Source organism: Sinocyclocheilus grahami, unplaced genomic scaffold, assembly GCF_001515645.1.
Source record: "Sinocyclocheilus grahami isolate Dianchi unplaced genomic scaffold, SAMN03320097.WGS_v1.1 scaffold901.1, whole genome shotgun sequence".
NCBI lineage: Eukaryota > Metazoa > Chordata > Actinopteri > Cypriniformes > Cyprinidae > Sinocyclocheilus > Sinocyclocheilus grahami.
In genome coordinates this window covers 873,223-886,637 of record NW_015506080.1, presented here as the reverse complement: position 1 = coordinate 886,637, position 13,415 = coordinate 873,223, and the positions used below count along the sequence as shown (strand labels likewise).

The 13,415-nt window shown below is 38.1% G+C and overlaps 1 protein-coding gene across 1 annotated transcript in view; it reads left to right on the top strand.

Annotated features, from left to right (window-relative positions):
- The first annotated feature begins 2,448 nt into the window (after positions 1 to 2,448).
- LOC107564007 (synaptotagmin-17-like) overlaps positions 2,449 to 13,415 on the top strand; it is a 36,903-nt gene continuing 25,936 nt past the window's right edge. The window contains exons 1-7 of the mRNA XM_016248996.1: positions 2,449 to 2,534; positions 5,994 to 6,011; positions 7,513 to 7,661; positions 10,740 to 10,891; positions 10,978 to 11,594; positions 12,551 to 12,671; positions 13,095 to 13,250. Of these exons, the coding sequence (XP_016104482.1) occupies positions 2,520 to 2,534; positions 5,994 to 6,011; positions 7,513 to 7,661; positions 10,740 to 10,891; positions 10,978 to 11,594; positions 12,551 to 12,671; positions 13,095 to 13,250 (1,228 nt within the window). The 5' untranslated portion in view covers positions 2,449 to 2,519. The remainder of the gene's footprint in view (positions 2,535 to 5,993; positions 6,012 to 7,512; positions 7,662 to 10,739; positions 10,892 to 10,977; positions 11,595 to 12,550; positions 12,672 to 13,094; positions 13,251 to 13,415) is intronic.

The window sequence follows — 13,415 nt, the reverse complement described above, 5'->3', positions numbered from 1 at the left end:
TAACAGAATCACTGAGTTGGAAAAAGGATCACCACCTTGTGTCAATATTTTGTTGAACCACCTTTTACTTTAATTACAGCCTTTAGTCTGTTGGGATCTGTCTCTACTAACTTTGTACATCGAGACTTTGCAATATTTGCCCACTCTTCTTTGCAGAACTGCTCAAGTTTAGTTAAATTTGATGGTGAGCAATTATGGACTGCAGTCTTCAAGTCATTCCACAGATTTTCAAGGGGTTTAAGTCTGGGCTCTGACTAGGCCATGCAAGGACATTCAGCTTTTTCTCCTTCAACCACTGTGTGCTCAGTTTTGCTGTGTGCTTTGGGTCATTGTCATGTTGGAAGGTAAACCTTCTCCCCATTGACAACTTTCTGGCAGAGGGCAGCAAATTTTCCTCAAGATTTTGACGGTATTTTGCCCCATCCACTTTTCCTTCTATCCTGATAAGTGCTCCAGTCCCTGCTGCAGAGAAACACCCGCATAACAGGATATTACCACCTCCATGCTTTACTGTAAATGCTGTTGTAACAATGTTTGTAGATCGGGGAAGAAGGAGGCGGGAACCGGCGAACATTTAAACATAAAACTTTAAGAAACAAAATGAACGAACACAAAATGAAAGTAAAAGCGGCAGCCCCTCATGGACGACTGCCACATAAAACATAACAAAACAACAACATAAATAATCCAGGCTTGGTCTTCTCTCATCTTGTACTGTCGTCACTCCTCCTTTTATCCTTCTGGAGCTCCACTATGGGACTCGAGACCGGTGAGTGGCGCAGGTGTCGCTCATTATTATTTACGCCACCGGCCTCTCTCCACTTCCACGGCTCTCGACCCCGCCCCACTCATCACAGCTGTTATTTGGATGGTGAGCTGTATTGGATTTCCGCCAGACATATCGTTTGGTGTTGAGGCCAAATAATTCCATTTTAGTCTCATCTACCTCAAAATCTTCAAGGTGTGTTTTGGCAAAGCTCAGTCGTGACTGCATGTGGCCTTTTTTTTAGAGGAGTGGCTTTTTTCTTGCAACCCTCCCATACCAGCCACATTTGTGGAGAATTTGTGATATTGTTGTTACATGCACATAATGACCACTCTTTGTCATAAATTCCTGCAGCTGCTTCAGAGTTGCTGTAGGACTCTTGGTCGCCTCTCTGACCAGTTTCCTACCGGCTCTTTCATCCAGTTTGAAGAGACGTCCTGATCCAGGGAAGGTCTGTGTTGTACCAAATACCTTCCACTTCTTAATAATAGACTTCACTGTGCTTCTAGGCATTGATAAAGCCTTTGACATTTTTTTGTATCCATCTCCTGACTTGTGCCTGACTGTCCACAACTTTATCCCAGAGATCGTTTGACAGTGCCTTGTCAAACATAGTTAATTGTTTGCTTCAGTTGCACACTGAAATGCTCCAGGAAAGCTCTTTTCATGCTGAGCTGATCAAAATGACCACAGCTGATCACAGTTGAAAGTCATATGTCTTTTTGTGCCATTTAGAAGGTGATTAGCTTCACCTGTTTGAGTTTACATGTCATTTTTAAGAGGGGATGATCTTTTTTCTAACTCACTGATTCCGATTTTCTTTTTTTCTGACGTGTTGGTGTTATATCTTTCACTTGGATGTTATAAGTTGCACTGAGTAAAGACAGCTGGATAAAACAAAAACTGTGTCCATCTTCATTTCAGGCTGCACTGCAAGAAAATGTGATTATTTTAAAGGGGTGTGATTCTTTTCTATACCTACTGTTTACAGATAACACAACTCATAGGCTCTCCAAACCCTTCCCACAACTATGTTTTAAAGACAGCAGCACGTCGGCGTACCTCAGTCACAGAGCAGCAGGTGGCCGTACAGACCCCAGCTCTCGTAAACTCCCTGTGTAACGTGTTGCCGTAGCAGCAATTAGCCCTTTCACCTTCCTGTCTCTCCTCAGACACTCCACTCTGTCCGTGGTGAAGGGAGCAACAAGTGGTTGCAGCCAGCGAGGTGCTGTAAAAATGGGCTAGAGGAGGTGAGGAGGCGGGGAGGGATGCAACAGATTTGATAACCATCAGTGCTTCTGCAAACCTGGATGAGTCACTGGTCTCTGAAAGAAACACAGGGCAGGAGGGGAAGGAGGGGAGGAGGGCGCTGCTCTCTCCAGGGAGAGCTGGCTGTCTTGCATGTCATTTGTGAAGACTAGGCACGATTGGAGAGGGAGGCAGGAAAGAGAGGGAGATTAGGAGTGTCTGGGTGGGTGGGATTGAAGATGATGGGGAGGAAGAGGAGATAGAGAGGGAGATGGGGTTTGTTTGTTGTTTTGTATTTGGCTCATCATCATTCTTGAAGCAAATTTTGTAAGGATGAATGGAGGAACCAAGTTCATAGAGACTTGAATTCATTACTCGATTCATATCTACAGATTTTCTCTCTCTCTTTCACTTTCTCTCTTTTTTTGTTGAGTAAATCTGGATCCAGAGAGTGACATGTTGCTCTGGATGGGAAGTGAGACAGTGGGGTGAGAGTAAGAGGAGGATGGCGTACACACAGGTGAGTCCCGCTCACTACTGCCGCACACACTCTTTTCCATCTGGATCTTTCTGGATTACACTTTTCATCTTCGTATGTGTCTTCCTTCGGACATTTGTTCATAATCAGATTTTTTTTTCCGTCTCATGATTGTTTCTGGTCAAGGCCTTAAACCATTTCAGTTATGTATTATCTGGGTGTATTTATTTACTTTAATATCTTATTATTCATGAAATATAAGGATTTGATGTTTTCATATTCAAACTATGTCTACGGACACTGTTTTTTCCCCCTATATTAAGTGTGTTAAAAACTAAATGGACATTGATTTCTGTGGTGTTCAGGATGTATCCTATACAGGATATAAGATACTATATATATAGTATCAGGATATTTACAGAGTATTTTTTAGCAGAATCAATGTCTTGTAATCTCTTCAAGTAAAAAAAACTCATTTAATTCATGTGAGTAAAACCATTACTAATCTTTTCAATCAAAACAGACACACAGACAGACTCAGTGGCGTCTTTTTGTGGTTGAAGTGTGAATGCAGTTTGTTTTTGATGTTTAAGCTCTGTGGCTGTGTATTTGTATGCTGTATTATGATTCATGGTACTGTGCTGAAGACCCCTTGCATGAGAATAACAGTTGTTGGAATTGGCCATGTGGACCGGTGGGAACTAGGGACAGTCGCCCCCCTCCTCATCTCAGCGACCCTAATGCGTCATCCGTGCCTGAGCCAGCGGCAGCAAGGTGTGGGCTGGGAGTGCCAGAAGCGTGTATCACTGTTGCCATGGTTACAGCCACAGCTAATTGCTTAGACAACATTGGGCTGCTGATGAGGAGCAAGCTTGGCTGTGGTTGCGAGCAGGAACAGGGGGTGGGGAATGGGAGAGAAATCAACCTAGATATTTACAAGTGTTGAGAGAAAGGGCTAAATAACTGGGCTGGGGGTGCATGAGTGGATAAGCAATCAGATGTGTTGATCTTATAAAATCCTATGCGTTTTAGACCCTGTCCCTTATAGTCTGACCAATACTTAGTGGTGGTGGCATTAACATTAAAATTTTTTTTATATCAGTTAGCATGTGACTTAGCAACATATACTACTATTCAGAGGTTTGGTGTTAGTAAAATGTTAAATGTTTTTGAAAGAAGTCTGTTATTAAAAAAAATAGTTGAAAACAGTATTCTGAAATATTATTACAATTTAAAATAACTTTTATAATTTAATATATTTGTCAAATGAAATTTATTCCTATGATGACAAAGCACTTGTATGCTTAATATTATTGTGTAAACCGTAATATTTTTTTCAGGATTCTTTGATGAATAGAAGTTAAAAATAAAACCATTTATTTAAAAGAAAAATCTTTTATAACTATATAAAACAAAATGTAAAATAATATCAAGTTTTAAAATAAAGTCTTTACTGCAGGGGCGGTTGCAGGATTTTATCCACAGAGGGGCTGAGCCCTCAGAAGACCATTAGATACAAAGTGCATGTTACAAATAAACTTTATAGTGCTTGTGAAAACTATTATTATATGATGTAAATATACACAAATATCCATTAAAGCTACAGAAGCTAAGAGCAGCGAGTGATTCTCAATTTTTCTTTTGTTGTTTGATTTAATATGAGAAATGCATGAGTCTATTATATTAATGCACATCCGTTATTTTCTTAACTGTTTGCCAGCTCGTAAACTTCCAGTGAGAAACCTCTCCTGGCTCGTGTTTGTCAGAAACTGAGAAACAAAGTAATTGCAACACCGTAAATAATGACAGCGGCATTAACATACAGTTTCATGTTATTTTAACAACATATGATATCATATGCCGAGCCTGGTAATCCCAGGCATAGATATGTATATGTAGATGCTTCTATGGGCCGCTATACATAAGCCGTCAGCCATATTGTAATGGTCAACTTGATGTCATTCACCATAATAATCAATGAATGAACAGCCGATGGTTATATAAAACGCCGGGATTAAAAAAAAAACACAATCCAACACATTCTTGCCTGTGAAAGGTTATCCCGGCGTTTTTTACAACCATCGGCTGTGCAAGATTGTGGCATCTTCGAATATCCATAGATTATTATGGTGAATGGCGTCAAGTTGACCATTACAATATGGCGGACGCGTCTACATGCTAAGAGCAGTCGAATGTGGCATCTACCTATTATACATATATCTATGAACCCAGGAGTGTAGGCTACCTAGACACGCAATTGTACATTTAAATGCTGACAATTAAACACTATAGTAACTGTTTAGGCTAATGTTAGCTACCTAGCGATGCTGTCTCATAAACAACATCATAATGGTATTCTTGATAATCAATTACCGACCTTCATAGTCATGAACACATTATTAAAACACTTATAATATTTTAAAGCCTTTATTATTTCTCAACTCTACATCTGTGCAGTAAAATTCATTTATGAAGATGACATGAAAAAATGTGCCAAAAATGTGTCTCCTGGCGGAAAACAAAGACTCTTAAGATGAAAATGACATGAATTGCCATTATAACCAGTAGATGGCAGCAGAGGATCACGTCTCTCTAGTTTTTTTTTTTTCATCTTAGCTCAGCCATTTCAACAATTTTCCATTCCTGTCAACATTATACTGTGCGTGCGTGCGGTGTGTCACGTGTGTCATTTGTGGAGGCGCGCACGCTGTATATCACGTCACTATTAAAAGACTTGATGAAAAGAAACAAATTATCTTAAGGGAAATTTAAATCTTGCGTCTAATTACACATTTGAAATAGCAATTTTCTGGTAATAAGAGCATATAAAGAACATCTAAATGATGGTAGTGAAATTACGTCCATGCGACGTTGCAGTTACGGTGCCAGTAAGTCATGAAATTACCTAAATATATTACAAATTAATAATATATTAATAATTAATAAATTAACAATATATTATGAATAGATTACGTATCTGGACCGTCCTAGGTAATCTTACAATGTTAGGAGGACGTACTGACACCGTTGTGAGTTGGTAATTTGATGGTAATGAAATTACGGACATGCGACGTCGTAGTTACATTGTCAATTGGTAAGTCATGAAATTACCAAAAAGTACCAATACATTACGTAACTGTTACGTCGTGTGTTAGCAGAGTTCCGCATTGAGATCTCTTTCGCGCCGTCTTGTGCTTGAATATCTTAAAATCAATTAACGTTTAAACTGACAATGACAAGCCTTAAGACACATGAGAATGATAAACTTTCTTAAGGAAGCAGCACTGGCCCAATCGGTCAGATGATTTTAGTGTGGCTGAAACGACAAATAGGGATTGCTAACAGGTTTCAATGATGTTAATTCTTAAAATTTTGTATTTTTATTTGAACACAAAAGTGAAAGCTTTCAGTAAAGACACCTGTCCTCTCATTATTAATTTTTTTCTCTTTCCTGTATGTAACCTCGACCCTCTGCTGCACTCAAACTTTGAAAAAGGGCAGTTGGAACCCATCAATGAGGTATGTACAGAAATCTCCTATTTTCTCGTATCTGTTCATTAACGATGATGTAGAAAAAATGGCTATTGTATTTTTCTAGCAGCTTCGAGATCCTTCATGCATGTGAAAAAGTGAGAAATTATGTAAGATGCTTGACACCCACAGACCTTTCAGACCATTAAAAGCTGTCAAACATATACTTGCATCCATCCATAAAGGGGGTAACGATGATGTAGAAAAAATGGCTATTGTATTTTTCTAGCAGCTCCGAGATCCTTCATGCATGTGAAAAAGTGAGAAATTATGTAAGATGCTTGACACCCACAGACCTTTCAGACCATTAAAAGCTGTCAAACATATACTTGCATCCATCCATAAAGGGGGAAAAAAATCAGAGTTGTATCTTGACCTTTCCCTTCTATCTTTTCAGCTGGATGTTTTTTTTTTAACCATCAACATCTTGTCTCAAGTCATTCATTATTTATCCAACTAGGCACATATTCAGCTCAGCGGAAGTGAGAGTGACTTGGCTTTTTGGAGCGAATAATCCTTATGAATTTGTTGTGTCAGTCAGTCTAAATCAAAGAGAAGCAAGTTGTGTTGTAAAAAGACTAATATCTCTTTCATAAAGGACTTCTATCCAAACATCTGGCGTCAGTTCTGGTCTAACGATCACATTGAGTGACTAAGTGATGTATGTCCTGCCCACCTTCCTGTTTCAATTGGAAACATGTCACCATGGGACAGAAAATTGTTCACACTACTGTTAAATTTTTTTTCCGAAAGAAGTCAGTACAGTAAAACAGTGAATTATCATTACTAATTCAATACATTTTTAACTGTTAAGTGTGTAGTGCGAGAGTCAATGAAATTGGAAGTTCATGGACCGGATTCGTGACATATTTATTTGTGTGATGGCAAAGCTGAATTTTCAGCAGTCATTACACCAGTCTTCACTGTCACATGATCCTTCAGAAATCATTATAATATGATGATTTGCTTTTCAATATTTCCCATAATTATCAATACTGAAAACACTTGTGCTGCTTAATATTTTTGTTGATTCTTTGATGAATAGAAAGTTCAAAAGAACAACATTTATTTGAAATAGGAATCTTTTCTAAAATTATAAATGCACTTACTGTCACTTTTGATCCATTTAATGCATCCATGCAGAATACATTTTCTTTAAAAACTATTGGTAGTCTACATATCTTAATGAAATCACTTGATTTTTGGTGGATTGGCACTGACTTGATTAGTTTACTACAAAGTCCCACTAGAATAGTTAGAATAGCTAGTCTCACTAGAGATGTAAAAATCTCTCTGGGGCTTATGCTACATTTAGACTTTTTGGCTTCAAGCTGCAGTTGACTAGAGAATTACAAAAAAAATCCTTTAAGCACTGATTATTCATTACCATTTTTATCATCATAATATGCCATGTATGTATAGTCTGCTTCCAATGCAGGTCAGTCTGTCACTCTTTACTGGAGAGTCTCTTTGTGTCCCTTGCTCTCAGGGTCTTCTGTCCAGACTGTCTGACTTCCTGTTGTGTCGCTGGTCCTGCCGCTCCTGTTGGCAGTGGTGCTGGGAGTGCAGCTGCTGTCAGCCCACTGATGAAGAGGTGGAGATTCTGGGGCCTTTTCCGGCTCAGACTCCATCATGGCTGTGAGTACACACCCGTTCAAACCTCATACAACCCACAAACAATGCTCACACATCACAAATAACCCATAACAATTCATCATTCATCTCATCTGTCTACTCTCTCATCATAACAGTCAGACTCAGATTGAGACAGATTGAATACACAGTGTTACTGAACAAATCTCAAGACAATCCCAAAGGCACCATCTGTCAAAGGCTTGTTTTTGATGATGGATTGTGTGTTCTGGTTATGTTTGGAATGGAAAACTAGCCTCCTGCTTATTGAATACTTTACAGTATGAACTGCATAAATGCCTACTATTTTTTATTATCTATATTATGCACTACCAAAAGTATTGGGTTGGTAATATTTTAATTCTCTCATGCTCACTAAGGCTCCATTTAATTGATTGAAAATACTGCAATATTGTAAAATATTATTACAATTTAACTGTTGTAATATTTTTTTAAATGTAACTTATTCCCGTAATGGCAAAGCATTAGTGTCACATGATCCATCAGAAATCATTCTAATATACTGTTTGGTGCTCAGGAAACATATCTTATTATTATCATTGTTGTGCTGCTTATTATTTTTGTAGAAACCATGATAGATTATTTTCAAGAGTCTTTGATAAAAAGTTGGGGGGAAAAACATAGATTGAAATATAAATATTTTGTAACATTATAAATATCTTTATTATCACTTTTCATCAATTTAATGCACCCTTGCTGAATAAAAGTATTAATTCCTGACCTAACCTTTGAACGTTAGTCTATAAACAATAGCTGATTGTTGTCAAATTACCTCATTATATTGCATGTTTAAGTCAGCTGTTCACAACGTCCAGTTATCAAGTCAACTGCAAGTTAATAAGTACAGTATTTTGTAGAAGTATTCTAGAATGGAATGCCATAGTATGCCAACAGTGATATATTACACTACTGTAACATTGACATTTCATGTTTAATTCAGCATGTGGTATCCGGCTATCATTTCAAAAATCATCTCATATATTATTTATATTTATACTACTGGGCCATTGAATGCTTGAATCTGATTGGCTGACGAATATTCAAAGGTGTGCAGTTATTTTCAGGGAAATGCACAGTGAACGTAGTTCCAGGCATGCTCTGGACCGCATTACATGTCCATATCACTTCGCCAAATGATTTCTGTTATTTCAGCGGTCTTACAACAGCACAATAACCAAAACCAGAGTCAATTATTCCTTACATACTGTATACTTTATATATAGGAGTAGTATGGTAGTATACTGTTCTGAACAGTCAGATATCTTAAAATGCACTGTTGATATAGCTTCTGGTTCATATGTTATACTAAAAAGGTATGCATATAAAAAAAGTATGATTCTAATTCTAAAAATCACATTGAAGGTGTGATATGCTGTACGTCTGCTGAGTGTAAGCTTCTTATGACTGCTTAAAATTGCAATCAACCTGCTTAATTTGAATTTTAACTACTGTTAACAGAGCAGTAAATCATGTATCTCTAGTTATAGTCATTGGATTTGCGGGCTAATGGAAGTGATATTGATGTAACGGATGGCTTTCCTGAGATGTTCTAGGAAACTGTTTTTCTATTCACTGTTACTCAAGCTCTTAATGACTGGGGTGTGGAGCTATTTGTGTTCCCATGCAGGATCAGCAAGGGTAATATGATTTAAATGGAGACGCGATTCATATATTAGCAGGGATAATTTATTTGAATGCTGTCAAGCTTTTTTAAGCATCTTTTTAATGACATCGTTCAATGATTTTTACCAGGACTAAACAAAGGTGGCCATAGATGCCTATTTTTCCATTTTGTAATATGCATTATTACCAACTAGCAGTTTCCTGTTGTGAAACGTCACTCACACTTGTTTAAAGAATGGAGTTGATGTGGTCACCAGAGACTACTGACTTATGCTGGTTTGACTGAGATCATGCTGAGTGGGAATTGAATGTTTGTTTAAAACCAAAAACAGGGACCAAATGGCTGGATGAGTTGCAAGGCTTTTGATTATGAGCTTCCAGGAACAATGTAATCATAGTGTTCAATTCATAACATATTGGAAATGCGAGGCATGCTTCTTTAACAGAATAGAACATGTTCTTCCAGATTGTGATTGTACAGTCATGACATATACCTCACCCTATAAGCCCGGCCACTCTCATTGCCTCGGATTGCTCCTAAGGCCATTTGTTTTAGAATCGTCCGTTGCTATGACAACTTTCTCCCTCTGAGCTGTAGTCATGGACACAAAGGGTCCTTGATGATCCCCAAGGGATGACTCGGAATCAGGCCTGCACAAAGATATCCCACACAGAATATTTACCTCTGTAGTTGGAAAACAACCAGATTAGAAGAGGATGTTGCAACAAATATAGCACAATATTGGGCAATAATGTGATTGCACATTCATTAAGAAGTGGATTCAGTCACAGTGTCAGATATGGACAACAAATTTGAGCGCTGGATTGTAAGATGTTTTTTACTGTTGTTTTTCAGTTCATGCCAAATGGTTCTATTTTTTTTTTTAAGTCTATAGCCTATGATTTTTAGCCTATGATTTATTTGCCTGCTTATATTTATTATCAGGCCACAGGTCAGGTCATTGGAAACCCTGCTTCTTGTCATATTTTTAACAGTGTATGAATTAATATCCTAATAGGATTGCTATGCAAAAGTTTATTCCCACTTCCAAATGTTTTGTAGACTGAAATCTGAGTTCAAGACCTTATTTTTAGAAGCGTTTGGACTCGACCTGGAGTCTGACTCCATGAGCTGGTGTCAACTAATTTGGTCTTGGGCTCAACTTGAGATGGACGAGTCAAAGTCTGGTTTATACGAACTCGTCTACTACAATGCTGTTCTAGGCATCAAAGAATCCTGAAAAACAGTAAATTGTAATAATATTTCACAATATATTTTTACTGTATTTCTGGTCAAATAAATGCAGCCTTGGTGAGCATAAGAGACTTCCTTTAAAAACATTAACACCCCAAATTTTTTAAATGTTAACATATGTTGGCATTATCAACAGGGAATGTGTCAGTACTGCTACTAACGCTTAATAAACTCATCTCTTCCAGTGTCAATGAATGCAATGACGAGAGAGGCACAAATTCTCACATCATGGCCGAGAACCATGCTTCACCTGCTCAAACTGACACCACTGTAAACTGCAAGCCACCCACCTCAGAAACTTCCCGATCCACCTTCACCCTAGCAGGCCAGCTCACCAGTGAGTCCAGACTTAACTCTCAATTTTTACAGAATAGCATTAGAATGATCACTTCAATTTCGCTTAATGGCTGTCCCATTTTACAGGTCTGAATGCACGACGGCCAAGCTCCCCCATGGTGGATGTAAAGCCGATTGAATTTTGGGCCATGGGACCCCGAAAGGAAGTGGTGCAGCCTCTGCGTAAGCCTCCGACACCACCCGATGACTACTTCCACAAACTGGAGCCTCGTCTGTATTCTCTGGACTCATGCAGCGATGATGTTGACTCTCTGACGGATGAAGAGATCCTGGTGCGGTACCAACTGGGCATGCTGCACTTCAGCACACAGTACGATCTCATCAACGCCCACCTCATCGTGCGAGTTATTGAGGCCCGGGACCTGCCCCCTCCCGTAACATGCGATGGTGCTCGACAAGACATGGCCCACTCGAACCCCTACGTGAAGATGAGCCTACTGCCCGACCACAAGAACTCCAGGCAGACCGGCGTTAAACGCAAGACCCAGAACCCAGTTTTTGAAGAGCGCTTCACTTTTGAGGTCCCCTTCCCAGAAGCCCAGAGACGCACCCTACTGCTCTCTCTGGTCGACTTTGACAAGTTTTCACGGCACTGTGTCATCGGGAAAGTGTCTCTTCCCCTTAGTGAGGTTGATCTAGTGAAGGGAGGACACTGGTGGAAGGCCCTGGTGCCCAGCTCTCAGGTAATACCACTTGCCTGAGTCACATTATTACTTTTTCAGTCATTTTAGGTGTGGCACTTGCACAATGACTGAGAAGTTAGGTCACATAAAACTAAATTAAATTATTTAGCAAACTGTGAAATCATTGCAGCCATACTTTAAAATATTTTTTTTCTGCCCACCAAGGCTGTGTTTATTTGATCACAAATGCAGTTAAAACAGTAATATTGTGAAATATTATTACAAGTTAAAATTACTGTTTTCTATTTTTATATAATAAATGTATTAAATTTACATAATAAAATGTAAATTGTTCCTGCAATGGCAAAGCCAAATTTTCAGCATTCACCATTGCTGCAGTCTTCAGTGTCACACGATCCTTCTGAAATTATTATGATATGCTGATTTGCTTCTTAAGAAACTTTAATTACCTTTAAACTTTCATTTCACCTTTCATTTCTTTTTATTATCAATGTTGAAAACAGTTGCTTAATATTTTTGTATTAAATGTAATGATTTTTTTTTCAGGATTCTTTGATGACTAGAAAGTTAAAAAAAAAAAAAACAGCACTTATTTGAAATATAAATCTTTTGAAACATTATAAAGGTTTTTACTGTCACCTTCAAGTTTAATCAGTTTCTATGATCAGTTTAATGTATCAATGCTAAATAAAAGCACTCAATTCATTCATTCAAAAAAAAAAAAATTTTAGAGAGTGGAATGAGGAAAAAACCTGACACCAAACTTTTGAATGGTAGTGTATTTGTCTCTGTTTCAAATTATATTAACCTGAAGTATTTGTCAGGAAACTATTAGATGAAACCAGATACTTTTTCATGTACAAATGCTTTCATTGTAGCATTACTCTAACATTACAGCTTTAATTCCAGTCTTTGACACTTAAAAACATGCACAACGTGTTCATTTGTTGACATCATTATCAAGACATTGATTTTCTCATTGTGCTGGTTTTCAGAATGAGGTTGAGCTTGGTGAGCTTCTTCTGTCCTTAAACTACCTGCCCAGTGCTGGCAGGTTAAATGTGGACATCATCCGAGCAAAGCAGCTGCTTCAGACAGACATGTGCCAAGGTTCAGGTAAATGTGTTTCAGTGTGTTTTCCTCATTCCACTCTCTAAAATTTCAGAGAACTTATAGCAGAGCTTCAATGACCACAGAAATCTATGCAGAAGTATGCAAAGTAATTGTCTTTGTGATGGAATAACTTGCATTGTCTCTGAAACAGCTTTCCTTTTCTGCTGACATCACTTTGGCCACACATGCCATGTGATAAAGTTAACCAATAGTCAAATAGCTATTTAGTCTTTGTTTTAGCAAATTCGCTATTGGTCTTGCTCCATGTTTTAATCAGTTCCTGATGAATAAAATCAAGTCCTGCCCAGATTTTCCCCCAAAGAGTATCCTGTTTCACTGAGACATATGCTACATCACAAAAACAAAATTTGTTTCAGAAAGCAATTCATGTTAACTTTAACCCAGTTGTTTCTTCTCTATATGCAGATCCTTTTGTTAAGGTGCAGTTGGTGACAGGTCTTAAGTTGATGAAGACTAAGAAAACATCCTGTATGAGGGGCACCATTGACCCCTGCTACAACGAGTCATTTAACTTCCGTGTACCTCAAGAGGAACTGTGTGAAGTCAGTCTTGTGTTCACAGGTATTGTTTTGAACATGTACACACAAAGACATACATACAGAGCTCTACACAGTGAAAAATGTGAGCAATGGCTTTATGATGACCTTTCTTATGAAGAACGAGGAAACATAATTTTGAATTATTTACTTTTTCATATATATATATATATATATATATATATATATA